At 32.7% G+C, this 13,140-nt stretch overlaps 1 protein-coding gene across 5 annotated transcripts in view; it reads right to left on the bottom strand.

Annotated features, from left to right (window-relative positions):
- Positions 1-13,140, bottom strand: part of LOC111001523 (NAD kinase) — a 33,794-nt gene that overhangs the window by 2,637 nt on the left and 18,017 nt on the right. For 3 of the 5 annotated variants that reach the window (XM_045632881.1, XM_045632882.1, XM_045632880.1), the window contains 6 exons: positions 5,080-5,163; positions 4,231-4,360; positions 2,530-2,724; positions 1,489-1,591; positions 822-1,016; positions 63-220 (listed from right to left, as the gene is read on the bottom strand). In XM_045632881.1, coding sequence (XP_045488837.1) covers positions 63-220; positions 822-1,016; positions 1,489-1,591; positions 2,530-2,724; positions 4,231-4,360; positions 5,080-5,163 — 865 coding nt within the window. Of the gene's footprint in view, positions 1-62; positions 221-821; positions 1,017-1,488; positions 1,592-2,529; positions 2,725-4,230; positions 4,361-5,079; positions 5,164-6,409; positions 6,429-8,144; positions 8,288-13,140 lie in introns of those variants that run through there. The other 2 variants (XM_022271448.2, XM_022271449.2) reach the window with 2 other exon arrangements.

The following is a 13,140-nucleotide window of genomic DNA, read 5'->3' as shown; positions in this document are numbered from 1 at the left end:
TATATAAATATATATATATAAATAAATACTGTGTCAGAAAAGTTAGAAGAATCTTCAAATACCTTGAGTTCAACTCCAGCTGGAACCACTATCGGTCGGAAAGAGAGCGAGTGTGGGCAGATGGGCGTGACCATGATGGCAGGCACCGAAGGGTGGATCATGCTGGCACCTGCAGCCACCGCGTATGCTGTACTACCAGTAGGAGTGGACACTATAAGGCCTGGAAAAAAAACAATGCATGTCTACTGCCCCAAGAGTTTTAATTGTTAATAAAAAAAATAATCACATGTTTTTTGAATTTATTATATTATATATATTTTAATTAATTTCTGTGATATTTATTGAAATCAAAAGTAATTTGTTTCAAATTAAAAAAAAAGCATGGTACTACGAAGTACCATGTTTATTCTAAATAAAAAAGTAAGATTTATTTTAAAACAAACTTAATAAGAGGTTATTATGAGTAAAAATACATATTGATATATCATACGAAGCATTTTTAAATTCCTTGATATTAAGCTTTGCTTACTTTGGCTAACAAGAGAAAGAGTGATTAAATCAGTAAATTTTTCTATAATTAATAAAACTTTAGAAGGAATATGTTTACGGGAATACTGCACACCGATATTAACAATATATAAATTAACAACATTGCAAAAGCTAATGAAAAAGAAGATTGTTTTTATTAAAAAAAAAAATATTGACAAGTGAAATTCATTCTGAAGAATTATATTTAAAGTATTTAGTTATACTAGGCAACATGTCAAAACATAAAAAAAATATTGAACCCGTCTCAAAAATTCTTAAGTAAAATTTCTTACCATCACCCTGCACCGAGGTTATATGTTTTCCATCCAAAAAGAGATCGATATTAGAGATATAGGGCGAAGGACCCCTGTCCACGACTACTTCGTTCAGCACCAGAATTGTCGTGGGTTTCTTCTTGTCTTTGTCTTCCGTTCTCTTTCTTAACACCACACATTGGAGACGGGAGCGTAAAGTTAACGCCGCATGACCTGAAAGTTAAAATTCATTTTAGTTTAAATTTTAATTATATTTAAACTAGCAGACTCGGCCAAGCGTTGCTGTGGCTAAGGATTTGTTATATTACATAGTAAACTATTCAAGGGAAACTGTAGGTGAACTTATGTGAAACGTTGGTAATTTTAACACAGCGCCATCTGTTAGAATTGTATCAAATAATAAACAAATATTTGCAAGAAAATAATATTGCGACTATAATTAAAGATCTAAGCTAATCTCATTAGTTGGACCAGACTGCTCACGGTGTGCCAATTTAATTTAAAATCGGTTAAGTAGTTTAGGAGTCCATCGCGGACAAACATCGTGACACGGACAATCTATATTTAATAGTCCATCTATTAAACAACAGTTTGTCTTAAACAATAGTTTCTCTTTACACCAGCTGAGTATCCAAACTATCAGTCATAGATACTTAGCATTTAATATTAAATGAAAAAGTATTACCTTCTAGAACATTCATAACTTGGTCCTGGAAATTATTAAATTCGAAAGGCGTGAGGAAACCCAGCGATCCCAAGTGGAAGGCCATCACCGGTGGTACAGATTGCTGAAATAAACAAATAAAATATACAACACTCGTATGGAATATAACGTGATAATGCCATAAATAAATTTGTCAGGCACAGAAGGTTGATCCAGAAATCTGAAGACCAGATTTTACCCTTTAAAATCTAGGCTTCAGATTTATCATTGATGTATTTCAAATGTAAAATATGTCTAAAGTCTTATTCAAAGAAAAACCCAAAACATACGTAAAATTGCGTCTACTAGTTGATATTGAAATTTGAATAAAATGAGAAATATTTCGTAAATTGTATTGGCGTCTTCATTCCTTTGATTGAATGTGTATTTTTCGACAATTATTTCTGTTTTTGTGTTATGATTTTTAAATCTTTTACATGCAAAGATAAAAGGCTATATGTATTTGTGTTTTTATTTAAACAATACTCTAGTATTATATAACCAGGAAATATTTTTTTATTTGAATTAAATAGACTCCGAAATCGAGGATTACCTCTGTTGAAGGATTCAGGATATTTCAAAAAAAGACAAAACCGTCGATAAACTAATCTAAAAAATACCAATAAAATGAGTATAACAGTACTACATTGTTGAGTTGATATTAATGTTTTAGTAGACATTAATATCAACAAAAGAGTGCCATATCATATCAAATCATATATTTTATTCAAATTCAAAATAATTTATTCATTTAGGTTACATAATGTACAATGAACGTCAAGAAAGAAATACATATTAAATTCTTCTAATTTTACATTTAGTGCCAATTCTCAAATCAAGAGCGTAGATTACACGAGAAGAATTGGCAATAAACTCTCCGCCACTCTTTTTAATCGCCAAGTATTTAGTTTTATTAAATATTAAACCAATAAAATAAATCATATTAATAACGACTTTAGTGATTTGTAACATATATTTTTCAAAACAAAAATTCCCATAATTTTTATATGTTAAAAAGGTTACCTGAAATAATGAGCTAGCGTGCAACAAAGTCCCATCACCACCCAAACAAATGATAAAGTCAATTTTATCAGTGAGGTCATCTGTGCCTGCGCGGAACGTCATCAATCTCTCCTTCACCGCATTGAAGTTTCCATATTCTGAAAGTATCCTATCTTCTAGCACAGACGCCTCCACAAATACCACCATACTTTTGTCCTAAAAAAACATATTAAAAACAATTAGTTCAATTATCTAGTTGGCTACATGTAACAAAAATCAATATGAGTGTATTTGTTAAAAACGACGAAATTAAAGTCACATTTATGATAAATTTAACTTTAAAAATAAAAAGTTTTTTAGCCATTTCACGATTTAGCATTTATAATTATACAAAAAAAATCTGATATATTATGCGACGTAAAAATATATACCTACGTTATTTTTATTAATAACAATAATTAAAGTCTATCTGTAGATAAAATGATATTTGCCTTAATTTAAAATAATTGGCATTAACAGACCTTATATACTTGTAAATATATATGGTGTGGCCACAATGCAATACCTGCAGGTACAGGACATTGTGGCGAGAAAAATAGATTTAATGTTAAGTAAAAGTACCTCGATATTTCGAGATATTCTTGGGTATAATGCGTAATCTAAGGCTATATATTATATTTATATTATATATGTGATTTTTGGGGTATGCGTTTTTTAGACAAAGGCATAACTCAAATTTGATAATCTTCTTATTATTTACTATGACATTTGAAACTTACGTAGATAAAATTAAATTCATTTTATAATATCACAATTTTCGAAAGCAATATTTGGACTTATCACTTATGATAAGATTTCATAACAATGGATAAAGATAATAAGTATAGATAATAATAATAAGATTTAGTGATGGGTTTTTAGATCAAACAACGTGATAATTGTGTTAGAGGCAGATACTCAGAATTCTGGACAGCTAAGAAAAGAATATTAAGAAATGTAAATACTCGTTCGACATTTTGATTGAACCTGAGTTTTTCCAAATATAACACGAAGATTTACATAGCAGTAATATATATATTGACTGCACTTTATTAACGTTTACTTGAATGAAATACATATATGTAAATATCCCCTTAAGAATTTTGCCATAAGCTTGTTTACTGCATATGCCATATTTCATGCTGGTCATTTTACTCGTTCTGTTGTTTATGAATTGCCGAAAAGCCGAAAGTGAAGAGTAGGGATTAAATAATTGAATAGTGGCACATACACACGGGCATTATTCGATTATTATTGCTATGGCTTTGTTAAATCTATACTAATATTATAAAGAGGAAAGGTTTGATTTTTTGTTTGTTTGTTTGTTTGTATGAATTGAATAGGCTCCGAAACTACTTGGCAGATTTGAAAAATTCTTTCACTGTTGGAAAGCTACATCATTCCTGAGTGACATAGGCTATATTTCATTTTCAAAAAAAATAGGCATCCTTACTAAAGTTACGATAACATTAACATTTGTTTATTATTTGATACATCTAACAGATGGCGCTGAGTTAAAGGTAGTTTAGTTTAGGTCCGTGTCGTGGTACCAACGTTTCACATAAGTTTTCCTACCGTTTCCCATGAATAGTTTACTATGTAATATAACAAAAACCTTAGCCACAGCAACGCTTGGCCGAGTCTGCTAGTCTCTAATAAAATAAGTAATTGGTAGTTGCTTACATGTACAAGCCAGTGTACTAATTGTACGAATGGTGTGATGATGGTAGCGTCGTGTATCTTCTTGATGACGAGAACAGTCAACGGCGGCTTGTACCACGTCAGCCTCTGGGACGCCGGATCTTGGATCTGCCTGGAATTGTTTAAGCCCATTTTCAGTCAGCATCATTTGGTAAAGACACTGTATATTGACATTACATGGGGGGGGGGGGGGGTTTGATTTTCTTATTTGGTGATTACGTCATCATTAATTATTTACTTTTTTACACATTGTTAATGCTTGAAAACGAAATGCATTTTCATGGATTCCCAAATAATAATACGTTTATTTACTATTATTTTTGACAGTTTTGCTTACTTTTTCTGAGAAGCGGGAGGGGTTTATATATTGCAGTAAAATAAATGATCAGATTGAAAAGCTACATACTTAATGATATTAATAGAAATTCAGATTGGCCAAGTCTATGTTTTTTTTTCATTGGACTGATTTCTAAAGGACGTTTTTATTAATTTTCAAATATAAACACATTCTATCGGTCCCTATGTTTCCATCATAAGTAATACAATTTATTGTCTTATGTCACTGTTCTAAGAGAGAAATTCATAAATTCGTTCATACTTGAATTTTCTTAAGTGCTAAACATGGACTAGCAATAAAAGTCAAAGCGTATATAGGAAACAACCAAATACATAATAGGATTAAGATGTCATTTAAAACAATTATACTAAAAAATACATGATAATTATTAACAAACATGACAGCAGAATGGTAAGACAAGTAGATATAATATTTTTGACTCCCGTACGTCAAAAATCCATTAGATTTTGACATCTTTATATAACTATACTTACATAACCATTGCCGAGTTCTTCATTATTCTGCCACATGGTCCAAACTGCTGGATCGGTGAGGGCGCGTTCAGGGACCTCGTCCGCCTGGAAACAAAACGAACATTCTTTAGACAAATAAAATTATTTGACTGTACTATGTTATTAAATTCACGTTTATATGATTAAGTTTAATTCTTACTAATTCATTAAAACATAATCGCTCTTCATTTGCAACCTCTCACAGGCTTAACGCAAATTATACTGACTAAGAAGTGGAATTATCAACAATTTTGAAGAGTTATGTTGTGTTCACTGACCATTATATCCGGTAGAGCAAAAACTTGCATTCGTGATTCAAAATTTTTCCAAAATTTTGCTCTTACAAATTAACATATTCTTGGCATTCACTTCACATTCACGCAAGTGGCCAATTTAGAATTACTCAATTATTTTTACACCAAATAATTATTAAGGATAACATAAAAACTTAAACTACTGTCTATTAAAATGTAAATTTACTTGATTTTTATTATTGTTTAGTTTCTGAAGTAATATTACTAATTCTTTTATAATTCTTCTACCATTAACTACTAGTTTTGTAAATATACATTAACGATTGTATTAGATGTCATTAATAGAGATAACGCTTTTTCTTACTCCCATACTTCAAAAATACATGTATATTGAATTTTGACAAATGGGAGTCACCCTTACACCGAAACCCAATAATATATCCACAATCTAAGATAGAAAACAATCCCAGATTGTGGATTATCAGACCGTGACAGTCGATCGATCTCCTATTTGCATCCCAATAACCAAACCCTACGAAGACAATCCATTTATGGCGACATTAAAAAAAATTAAGATAGGTTATTGGCACTTGTTTTCATACAAGGGCTTTCCACAGATACCGATCCGACCTACCATGGACAGCTTGTATCGACAGATGCATATTACAATCCGTCGATTGATTATTGGCACACTTTTTACAGCATTTGTATTAAGATGTCTATCTCAGATGGTCAAAAATGGATTGATATAGGTTATTGGGTTTGGGCGTTAGTCGGTAGGTACTTTGAATAACACAAACATTTTTTTAAATATCTTCACAAACTTTTGTCAGGCCTTAGCGTAAACACACAAAAACTTCCTTAGTCACGATTTACCCATTTAATTGATCAACAATAAATAAGGAGTTAAAACAAACACATAACCCAACTAGATTTTGTTACTAATATAACACTAGAATTCGACCAAAGCTTCTTCCAACCTTAATATTCACTTGCACGTATTTATAATTATTTTTCCACAGTTTACAATTAAATACATTAATACCAACAATAATTACCTGAACGCATCGCGATAAATAAAACGACTGTTAACGTCTTACGTAAACTGAATAAATTAAAACTGAATGGGTCGTTTTATATTAAACGATACATGATGTTAATTCGCGGCAGTGTGTAAAGTAAATAATACGCACACATGCTCAAGAATTGTGAAGTTAACAAACACTATCGAAGATGTATGTATTTATAAACCTATTAAGCATATATTTTAAGGGACAGGCGAGCGAGAAGTCACTTAACTTCTTACCGCCGTCCATGGACACCTGCAAGTGTGTTGCTGTTCAGTAAGTTCAGAAGGCTCCACACTTCGGAATAAAATAATGGCGGCTGGTTCTATATAAGCGACGGTGCGTGAAAGAAGTGTATTAAAAAGCACTCTTTCTATATAACAGGGTTATCGCACATGGACACTTTCAATGCCAGAAGGTTCGCAAGTGCGTTTTTTTTTATAGAACAGAGGGCAAACGGGCAGGAGGCTCACCTGATGTTAAGTGATACCGCCGCCCATGGACACTCTCAATACCAAAGGGCTCGCGAGTGCGTTGAAGGCCTTTTAAGAATTGGCAGCTCTTAAAAGGCCTTCAAGTCTAATTGGTTCACAAATGCTTTAATGGGCAGCTGGTTCCACAAAGTGGTTGTAAATAATAACCTTAAAAATCTTCAGGTCGTCGACGATTCGAACAGCGGTTAACTGGAAGAAGTTGGTACGATGCTCCCTAGGTCCGCCTTAGGTGAGAATAGTAGTCCATGTGGGGCCAAATTTGCGCTCGATCGTAGATTGCTGAGCTGTCTTTTTGGGGACGTTTCAGTAGTACTATATCGGGGCCAATCCAGGACATAAGGATTTTTCAATTCAAACCCGTAGTTCCTCAGATCCCGACATCGCACTAATGGAACTGTCAAACAATATTTCCCGTTTTCAATAAGTATTCATACTTGCTTCAGAAAATGATTTCACGGATTTTGTAACCTGTTACAAACAGGAACTAAGCCTAATTAATTTTTTAACGTCATTGTGTAATTTCCGATCATACTGTAGGTACATAAACGAACATTCTACGCTCGCAATGCATTGACTTTTAACCTCTGATTAAAATACGCGTCATTGTATTTAAGCTATAATCAATAATTAAAATATTCCCAATGATAGTCACAGACTGCTAAAAATAGATACATAGCTTTATATTTAATATACAAAAGATTACACAGATCTGCACTAAACTAATAAAATACTTTCACAGTCAAGATGATTACTCTGAGCTCCAGAAGAGTCAAGACACACACACACGAAAAAGGAAGGGACTCTAATATAGACTGTATTACACCTGAAACCGTTTGTGTCTAAAGATATAGAGATTACTAGTGGTCAGAACAGGCTTTGTCCTCCCAACGTGTTAATAAAAAAACATTAAATTGTAAATGCAAGCAATTCTCGAATCCGCTTTCACACATAATTCGGTCCATCCGTTTAGGGTGAGTTTAATTACATACCCACACAGATTTATATTTATAAAGATTTAAGTTAACACGGGGATCGAACTTATGACCTCGGGGGTGAGAGTTGCAAAACTAAAGCAAAAGCCAGTAGAGGCTAACAATGCTCATAAATATTGGTATAATTATAACTTAATAACAATAACCGGAAAATAACAGAACAAAACAATTGTAGCTACTAAAAAGCTATGCATATACATTGTAAGTTGTACCATTCAAGCAAATATAAAAAAATTCAACCTTCGATCCAAGTATTCTTCACGCGCTTGCAGCAACACTGCCTTCCCCGACTCATGGGAAAACTGACGACGAAGCATCACAACTATATGTTATCACTTGTGTTACACCAAACAAACACTGACGTAAGCAAGTAACATTACACCACCGAGGTCCGTCCAAACTGAGGACTGGCATCGGAATCGCTTGCGCATCTCAGACTTGTGACAATCGCGACCTTGATTTCGCGATTACTGAGATTCATGGCCGATCTTATCGTTAGCCTTTTCAAATTCCAACACGGAATCTCTGTAGGGTGAACAAACTTGTATTTAAAACATGTTTTGACTTATGGGTACTGTGGTAATTAGGTATATAGACTATACAGTCCAAACCGTTTACGACGACATCGCTTAGGACAACATACCGATTATATTGACCAAAATACTGGCTGAATTCTATTGTATTCTACTTACTAACAACGTTATCGGCTGTTACGACTTAGTCTTGGTAATCTTGTAAAATTTTAGCTAGACTAAGCACAGACACAAACTGTAATCGTTTGTTCCTAAGGTATATTTTCTATATTATATTCAATTAGATACCAGAAATACAACTTTGCTCAAGAAAGTTGGCAGAGAAGATTGGGAGAAAGCTAAAGACAGATTAAAAAGGGCCAATTGGGGGATGCCTATAGGTTTTGAGAGACCTTTGAAGACAAAAAAAAATATTTAAGTGTGTGTATACATATTTTGAAAATGTTTCAAAGGATGAATTACACTTAGTTATTTTTATAAAATACATATATAATTAGTGACAATACAATTCTTTAAAAGTCTTGGATATTACAAATGTTTTATTTTTTTTATCGAAAAAAGGATAACACCGACCTATTTTTTACTGTTAAGTAGTCTGTGCATACCACGTATGGATCTAACTCTTCTGGCCGTATGTATTCAGGAACAAGTGTTATTTGTTAATTGTACTAAGAAAATTACGCACGAAGCAACAAAAAAAAAATTAAATACTTTTGTATCATTTATAATGTTCGTGATCATATAAAATATTAACCTTGGTGTTTATTACAAAATATTTTTATTATATTATATTACAATAAATTATAATAATGGAAGTTTGTAATTCTTAGGGTAATATAAAGAAACGGGCCTCAGAGCGCTCTACCACTCCCGTATGTCAGTATTTATTTATCTATTGTATACAATGTTATTTGTGCAACATCACCCAGAGCTCCTCACTTAAGGAATAAGTTTTAAGAAATTGCAATACAGCTAGAAAATGTTGCCAGCGTTAAAGGTACACTGCCATAGTGACCAAACTTTTCAAATTCGTTTTAATTTTCTTTTTAATATTACTAGGTAAAGAAAAGTGTCGATACTGTATATCTGATTGTTATGATTGAACAATTAAAATCTGTGGTCAAACAATAAAAAAGAGCCGACATGCGTCACATAACCAACCGGATATACTTCATTACGAAAATAAGCAAAAATTACAACTGTAAAAACATCAAATGCGATGCTACTTTAATGCACTGTAGTGCTGGGCGCAATAAATAAATTCACCTACTGGTGATTTTATTATGAGTATGGAGACATACTTGGAGAGTTAATTCTTTGGCGCCAACGCAATACACGCTGTCAAATGTCACTTTGACAGTTTACTTTAAACTACATCGTGAATTTTCTCACAACTGTGGTAGGGATATCGAAAACTATTAACACAGGTTAGGTTAGGTTATTTGAATTAATAAAAATCAAGTGTGTATCAAATTTAAAAGGCAAGTAATTTTACTGAGGCCTGATGGAAACATGATCCATCCAACATGACATCCCTAGATTATTCAATAAGCTAGTATTATTAATAAATAATTTATTAGTCTAATTGCACCGTTTCAAATGAAGCACTCACATTGTCTCTCACAGCGACACAGTCAAACACAAATTGGCAGAAAGAGGTGAAAAAGACATTCCATCACATCAATAGGTAAAAAAAAGAACAACGACGATGACGCTGCAATATCGAACTGCAGAATAATTCTATATGACGACGGGCGGGGTAGGTCTATCTGGACCAAATCCAGGACGTACTAGAGAAGTGATAGGTCAAACTACCCATAACATGGTGAATATCATACCAGTGAAGAAATATGTTAGGACTGTAACATGTAGAGAATGGTTAGCATGTTTTCTGCTTCTGGAAATAAGTACTTAAATGAATAAATAAGTGTTTGTGCAAAGTTGTGCAATATACTAATCAATAACAACGAACAATTCGAGAGCATTGAAGGGCTAAAACTAGCGATAAGATTATTAATACAGTGGCTCTTACATATAATACGTAACACTTGAAGTGTTAAAATTGGAAAATAATTTGGCTCTTTAGTCAATGTAAAAAGACTTAAAAGATATCCATAATTCTAATCTCTTTAAAACACTACAATGTATATTTCTTTATGAAAAAAATATTTGTTTCTATATACAATAATCCTTTCAAAAATACAAGAGTATTTTCACATAGGCCTGCATAACCCTACGCGCTACTATAGCGCGTTATGTATAATGATTCACGTCTAACATTTTTCGTTTAATTTAAATCGATTATTTTAAACTATTTTATGAAAAAAATGTGCGTAAAAATAATGTTACAGTACCCACATATAACGATTGTAATCCCTGCGTAATATGCGCAAAAATTTTACTGTATACGTCTCGTTAAATACATGCATACAATTGAACATGAAGCAATTTCAATTTTGTAGTAGTTTTAATTACTGAGATAAGCGCAACAAATTGTGACATTAGACCGCGAATAAAAACAAATCAAGCTCTTTAAAAAAAGCTTAAAACAAAGCTCTTATGAGATAAAATGTCTCGGTGTTAAGAGACAGGTATAAGAAACGGAAAAAGTGAAAAAGGGAGGGTCGATCCGAAACTAAATCACAAGACTAGCAAAAGGAAACGAGGCTGCCCAAAACAGACCTGAACGAATTATTCTTTCAGAGGCTAAGCCAGCTGTTTAAATTAAGTTAAATAAAGACGCACTGGTTTTCTACGCTGGATTCCCTCTGCCCCACTTGGGATACACAGGACTTTAAGTCAAGTAAGTTAAAAGTCATAATGCTGACATGCATAAAAATACATATAAAGTTAAATCGTTAGTTAAACATTTCATTTTTTATTAATCACAATTCATACCATTTACATAAATTGTGGCAGCTAAACCAAATTTTGTTATACATAGAGTATATGTATATATGTTGTTATATTATATAGCGTATATTACACATTTTAATTTGAAAACTGACATTAAAGTTTGCCATGACATTTTGACGTTTAAACTTTGACGTATAGGTACGAATAAATGCTAACTCATTTTATAAATCGAAACGAACGTACAACACGTGTCGATAATGAGAACCGCATTGTGATGACTATTTTAATTGCAATACCATTAAGTAGCGATAAATAATGCTCACATAATTTATGACGAGGAACATATCCGTTGCTCAGTATATTTAACACAGAGCAACCAAGGGGTCTTAGAATCGATACTTTGCAATAAAATAATACTTTATGTTAAGCTTAAACACACAACAAATGATAGTGAAATCTGACTGCATTTAAACCTTTAGAGGAGGTCCAGGTCAAAATCAGTGGATATAACACAACGAAACTAACCCAATTGGAACCCAATATAAAATCTCTGTGTCAGCATCAAGTGCAAGGATCTCACTATATTAATATAAAAAATTGAAATTTCATGTTTTCAGTATGTTTAAAAAACTTATTTAAATTTCTTAAGTGAACAATTCGATTTTTTCATATGTAAATTATATATGCTACAACACTGACCAAACAACTAAGTTGTCTAAGGTTAGGAAACATTGCTTCAGAAGAATAAGCCAATTCGATTAATTCCTTTTTTTCTATAAAAAAATTGAAATTTCATGTTTTCAGTATGTTTAAAAAACTTATTTAAATTTCTTAAGTGAACAATTCGATCTTTTCATATGTAAATTATGTATGCTACAACACTGACCAAACAACTAAGTTGTCTAAGGTTCGAAACATTGCTTCAAAAGAATAAGCCAATTCGATTAATTCCTTTTTTTCTATAAAAAAAGGAATTACCCTATGATAACGAGCCTCTAGGCATCGCAGCTCATGGACATCCATTTTAATAGGTACTTTGCCGGCCTAAAGGAAGAGTTACTCTTTCTTTAAACAATAGAACACACGGTCTCAGGAGTCGAAACCACAGAAAATTTCTTGTGAAGACTTCCAGCCACCAAGGCTAATTCTATCGGCTTAAATTAAAAGCACTCAAAGGATGCAGAAACCTTCCGAGCTATACGTTACATGCCTCACCAATTAGGCCACGAAGGCGATAATAACATAATGCATATGTAAAACAATGTTTCTAAGCCTTGGTGGTTAAAACGGCTAATCAGCGTATCGATCGTAACAATGTCAACACGGCATTGACCGACATCGCCGATTTCAAAACGACTATGAAACTTGTTTACCCGACTGCCCAGTTTTAGGTCATTCCGTGCCACTTAGACAGAATCAAGTAGAATCTTTACAAAGATTGAAGCTGTAAGACTATTGAGAACGTATCTATTATTTATTTATATACCTATACATAGTGCATAAAGAAAGATACTTCATTTCTCGAAGAATATTCACTAAGTGTACGTTAATTTAGTACTTGTTATCAAATTATTTGGATGTTTTTTATCAGTGGCGCCTCACCAAACTTTTTCGATATGGGCCTCAGAGTTCTCTATCTGTTAGATGATCATTTGTCAATCTAATAAGTACGTGATCAAGTGCCTGACACACGCCGTCGACTAATCCGTACGAGCGAGTGTTAAATGCGTACGATATCAATAACCAAAGTTATGAATCTATAATAATAATATGAAGTTTATTTATTTGTTAAAGGCGCTAATTAATAAATATAAATATGGTATAATAATTATGATATATATTATCGT

Source organism: Pieris rapae, chromosome 21, assembly GCF_905147795.1.
Source record: "Pieris rapae chromosome 21, ilPieRapa1.1, whole genome shotgun sequence".
NCBI lineage: Eukaryota > Metazoa > Arthropoda > Insecta > Lepidoptera > Pieridae > Pieris > Pieris rapae.
This window is presented reverse-complemented; position numbering and strand designations above follow the sequence as displayed.